The sequence below is a fragment of the Theropithecus gelada genome, chromosome 1 (genome assembly GCF_003255815.1).
Source record: "Theropithecus gelada isolate Dixy chromosome 1, Tgel_1.0, whole genome shotgun sequence".
Classification (NCBI taxonomy): Eukaryota; Metazoa; Chordata; class Mammalia; order Primates; family Cercopithecidae; genus Theropithecus; species Theropithecus gelada.
The window spans coordinates 53156104-53161370 of record NC_037668.1 but is presented as its reverse complement, the minus strand read 5'-3'; the positions used below and the strand labels follow the sequence as shown (position 1 = coordinate 53161370).

General features: G+C 51.8%; 1 protein-coding gene across 1 annotated transcript in view; it reads right to left on the bottom strand.

Annotated features, from left to right (window-relative positions):
- MAN1C1 (mannosidase alpha class 1C member 1) overlaps nt 1-5267 on the bottom strand; it is a 170493-nt gene that overhangs the window by 16933 nt on the left and 148293 nt on the right. Inside the window, exon 7 of the mRNA XM_025360462.1 lies at nt 3387-3480. Coding sequence (XP_025216247.1) covers nt 3387-3480 — 94 coding nt within the window. The remainder of the gene's footprint in view (nt 1-3386; nt 3481-5267) is intronic.

Here is a 5267-nt window from a genome sequence, read left to right as displayed (position 1 = left end):
GTGTAATGTGTGTGTGTGGTGTGAGGGGAGTGTGGATGTGAGGGGAGTGTGGGTGTGTGGGTCTGTGTGTGGGGAGAGTGTATGTAGTGTGTGTGAGGGGAGTGTGAATGTATGTGAGGGGAGTGTGTAATGTGTGTGTGTCTGGGAGGGATGGTGGGTGGGGTGCTAGTGGTGTGTGTGTGTGTGTGTATGAGTGTGGTCTTCCCCAACACTGTGAGGTGGGCTGGGAGAAGTACAGGCACAGTAATGAGAAGACATGGCTCTGCATTAGCTCAAGGTGCACCCCCACCCACTCTGGGCCTCAGTCTCCCCATCTCTAGATGTGTGAAGGGGGCAGGAGCTGGTGTCCCTGAGCCCCAGAACAGAGGCTGGCTCTGCTGCTTGCTGACCGTGCCAATGCCCTCGTCACACCTGGCAGCAGGAGGCTGGGCCACAAGCCTGGAAATCAGCCGATCTAATGCCAGGGAAGCTGCCAGGCTGAAGCTCACACTCCTGTACCTGCCAAGGAGGTCTGGACTTGCCACTTCCCTCCCACAGAAGAAAGTGTGGGATTCAGGCAGTGGACAAGTTACTCAGGCGCCACACGGAGGGGCTAGTGACCCCTTCTCGGCAGCTCTCAGCTCGCAGCGGGTCGGCCTCAGGGTCATCCCATTTGTGTTGGGCGCCACTGGGAGCCTGGTGGGTTTATCCTGGGTGTGAAGTCTCAGCAGTAGGACTGTCTTGGGCCTCCCCTGTTGCCCCTGAAGCTCCAGGAGGAGTGGGAAGCCAACAAGAGCAGAGGCCTAGGTAACTGAGAGGCAGTCCTAATTCCTTCTTTGTTTCTCTAGGCTGCAATTTCTGTGGTTGCAAATGGGCTACAGTCCCTGCCTGTCCTGCCTTCAGGCTTGCTCTGAAGATGCAAGAAGAGAAAATGATGTGCGTGCACTTAAGCTTATGCAAGGTGGTAATGCTATTGTGTGCTAAAAGAATACTTGTGCACCAAAAACAAAAAAAAAAACCCACAGGAAAACTGAGATGACCCTGGGCACCAAGGCCAGGGGAGGAAGGCAGACATTTGGGCGAGCGGGGCGTTATAATCCCCTCTGCTCTTTAGCAGGTCAAGGGCTCAGATTTTATTAATAGGAAACAATTTCCCATATGTGACTGACTTTGCCTAGACCTGCAGCCCCTGCCACAGCCTGAGAAGAAAATTATGCTTCCTGGCATATTTTGCTCCCTTATAATTTGCCAAGGTAACTGTTGAGCTGGGAAGCCCACACCCCTCTCAGCCCTTTTCATGGGTTCTGCTGCCTTGCCCTGGAGCAGCTCAGTCCAGCAGAGGGCTTTATCTCCTTACCCAGTCAGGCCTTGCAATTAAAATCAGCAACTGTTATTGAACTGCCTCTTCCCGTGGCCATAATCTGCAATTCAAGCTTCATTTTATCCCCATACTTTTGGATTTGCCAGTGTGTTTTGGTTAAAAATACTTTGCATTTCTGTAAGCGGTTTTTACAGGAGGCCACCTGGGGTGAGGTCATCACTGGGGGAAATTCCTGGGTGGAGTTTTCTGGGGGAGACTCGGGTTGGAAGGAAAGGCCTCAGCTGCTTTGCTACAGTGTCCCCAATGCTGCCTCTCTAGGCCCCGCTTGCACTGTTCCCTTTTGGGACAACTCGGATCATCTTTGGAAGATGGAAGTGAAATCTGTTTCCTGCAGCCTTTGACCATTCTTCCTACGCCTCTCCATGGCACACAGAGAATGCATCTCACTCCCTGCTTTCATTTTGCAGGACAGGAAACCAAGGTTCAAAGAGATACAGTGAATTCCCCCCTAAGCCATGCAGTCATTAGACTCATATCCACTTTGCCTCTGAGCCCTCACTGATGTCACAAAAATTGGGTCGGAGGCAGGGGAAAGGGAAGGGGGTCCTTGTTTGCACAGAGACAGTGGGGATGGGGGCTCTGCCAGGTCTTGGGAGGCCCTAGAGGCAGTGCCCATGGAACCTACCACTGCCAATTCTGGCTGACCATGACCATGTGACCAGGGCCCGCCTCTGCTTCCCAGAGCTGGGCTTCTCAACAGGCATGCGCATTCCAGGGGCCTGGGGGACTTGTCCACATCCTCACACCTAAGGACCCCAAACCCCATTCTGTTGCAGTGGGTGGGGCTGGGGGCTTGTGAATGATGTTCCATGGGTGACTGGCTATTATCTGGCTGAGAAACAAGTCTCTGAACAGAGAACAACTGAAAACTCTGGGACTGATTCTTTCTTGTAGGTCTAAGATGCACAGGTGAATTCATGATGTCTTTTTTTTTTTTTTTTTTTTTGGGACGGAGTCTCACTTTGTCGCCCAGGCTGGAGTGCAATGGTGCGGTCTCAGCTCACTGCAACCTCTGCCTCCCGGGTTCAAGCGATTTTCCTGCCTCAGCCTCCTGAGTAGTTGGGACTAGAGACATGTGCCACCACACCCAGCTAATTTTTGTATTTTTAGTAGAGACCGGGTTTCGCCCCATTGGCCAGGCTGGTCTTGAACTCCTGACCTCGTGATCCACCTGCCTCGGCCTCCCGTCATGCACCTGGATGAATTCATGATTTCTACACTGTTGTATAGTTTTTTTTTGTTGTTGTTGTTTTGTTTTGTTTTAATTAAAGTTAGAGCCAGGTGTGGTGGCTCATGCCTGTAATCCCAGTACTTTGGGAGGCCGAGGCAGGTGGATCATTTGAGGTCAGGAGTTCGAGACCAGCCTGGCCAACGTGGTGAAACCCTGTCTCTATTAGAAATACAAAAAAGTAGCCAGACATGCTGGCACATGCCTGTAGTCCCAGCTACTCAGGAGGCTGAGTCAGGAGAATCACTTGAACCTGGGAGGCAGAGGTTGCAGTGAGCCAAGATTCCGCTACTGCACTCCGGCCTGGGTGACAGGGCGAGGCTCTGTCTCAAAAACAAAACAAAACAAAACAAATTGAAGTTGGAAATGGGGAACCTGATCAAAGGGGCTGGGAAAGGATGCCTGGCCTCTCTTGGAGCCACTTCTAGGATGGATGACTCCACTTGGGACCCTCCCGAGAGCCTGGGGTAAAATGCAGGAGGCTCCTGCAGCAGGATAGGAGATGGAAAGCTGCAGCACTGACGGCGCCAGATAAGGTAGGTAGGATGTGGAAAACACAGGGCAGGCCTTCAGTAAACAGCAGCCATCACACCCGGCACCACAGCAGCAGACAACCACGGGCAAGCCCCCAGGATGCGTGGGAAGGCAGGTGGTGTCCAGGAGCACCGAGAGAATGCCTTGCCGGCTGCACAGCTCTGACAAACACATCCTCACTCAGCCCAGGGGCCTGGCAGGGTCTTCCTAGGAAGCCTGGGCAGGAACCTGCTGAATGAGGGGCAGTGGCGTCTCTGTACTCACGTTGCACCCAGTTCCCACTCACTGGGCTGAGGAAGTTGGGGTAGAGGCCAAAGGGCTTTTCGATCTTCCTGAGGACCTTGCGGATGTTCCTGACCTGCCGAGAGACAGACACCAAGTGAGCCTTCATGCTTCCGAAGAAGCCAACTGCACCCAGCCGGCTGAGGATGGGAGGCGGCTGGTTCAGATGCACGTAGGAAACCTTATGAGGAGGCAGGAAGGGAGAGCTGCCCAACGGACTGCAGACTCCAACCCGGGGGTGGTGACATGGCCTTGCCCTGGTGCCACATGCAGGGTGTGGCAGGGCCTGATCCATAAGCCTCTCCACTGACTGCTCTGCCTGGTGTCTGGACAGTCTCACCCCAGAACCACTGCCTGGCCAACTCCTACCCCACCCCACTCTCAACACGTCCTCATTGCTGGCTGCTTTAGGGGTCCTTTTTGAGGGGTTCTTTCGGGGAGGGTTTTTTTTTTTTGGTTTTTTTTTTTGAGACAGAGTCACACTCTGTCACTCGGGCTGGAGTGCAGTGGCATGATCTCGGCTCACTGCAACCGCTGCCTCCCAGGTTCAAGCAATGTTCACGCCTCAGCCTCCTGAGTAGCTGAGATTACAGGTCTGTGCCACCACATCCGGCTAATTTTTATATTTTTAGTAGAGACAAGGTTTCACCATGTCGGTCAAGCTGGTCTCAAACTCCTGACCTTTTTTTTTTTTTTTTGAGACAGAGTCTCACTCCATCACCCAGGCTGGAGTGCGGTGGCGCAATCTCAGCTCACTGCAACCTCCACCTCCTTCCTGGGTTCAAGTGATTCTCCCGTCTCAGCCTCCTCAGTAGCTAAGACTACAGGCATGCACCACCACGCCTGGCTAATTTTTGTATTTTTAGTAGAGATGGGGTTTCGCCATATTGGCCAGGCTGGTCCTGAACCCTTGACCTCAAGTGATCCACCAACCTCGGCCTCCCAAAGTGCTGGGATTATAGGTGTGAGCCACTGTGGCTGGCCTACGGAGGGTTCTTTTAAAGGTGGGGTTAAGTGACAGTAGCTCATTTGTTAGCTTTAGGTAAAATTGCCTTGCTAATAGGTCAAATCCAGCAATCCCACTATTGGGTATATATCCAAAGGAAAATGACATCAGTATGTTGAAGAGATTACCTATATTCCTGTGTTCATGGCAGCATTATTCAAATAGGCAAGATATGGAATCAACCTAAGTGTCCATCAACAGATGAATGAATAAAGAAAATGTGGTATAGCCAGGCATGGTGGCTCACGCCTGTAATCCCAGCACTTTGGGAGGCCAAGGGAGGTGGATCACTTGAGGCCAGGAGTTTGAGACCAGTTGTGGCAACATGGTGAAACCCCATCTCTACTAAAAATACAAAAATTAGCCAGGCATGGTGGCACAGGCCTGTAATCTCAGCTACTCAGGAGGTGGAGGCAGGGGCACTGCTTGAACCTGGGAGGCAGAGGTTGCAGTGAGCAGAGATGGCGCTATTGCACTCCAGCCTGGACGCTGTTTAAAAAAAAAAAGAAAGAAAAGAAAATGTGATACAGTATAGGCTAGGGGTGGTGGCTTACTCGTATAATCCCAGCACTTTGGGAGGCTGAGTTGGACAGATTGTCTGAGCCCAGGAGTTTGAGACCAGCCTGGGTAATACGGCGAAACCATCTCTACAAAACATACAAAAATTAGCTGGGTGTGATGGCACATTCTTGTAGTCCCAGCTACTCAGGAGGCTGAGGTGGGAGGATCGTTTAAGCCCAGGAGATTGAGGCTGGAGTGAGCTATAATCATGCCATTCCACTTCAGCCTGGGCAACAGAGTGAGACCCTGCCTCAAAAAAAAAAAAAAAAAAAAAAAAAAAAAAAAAAAAAAGTGGT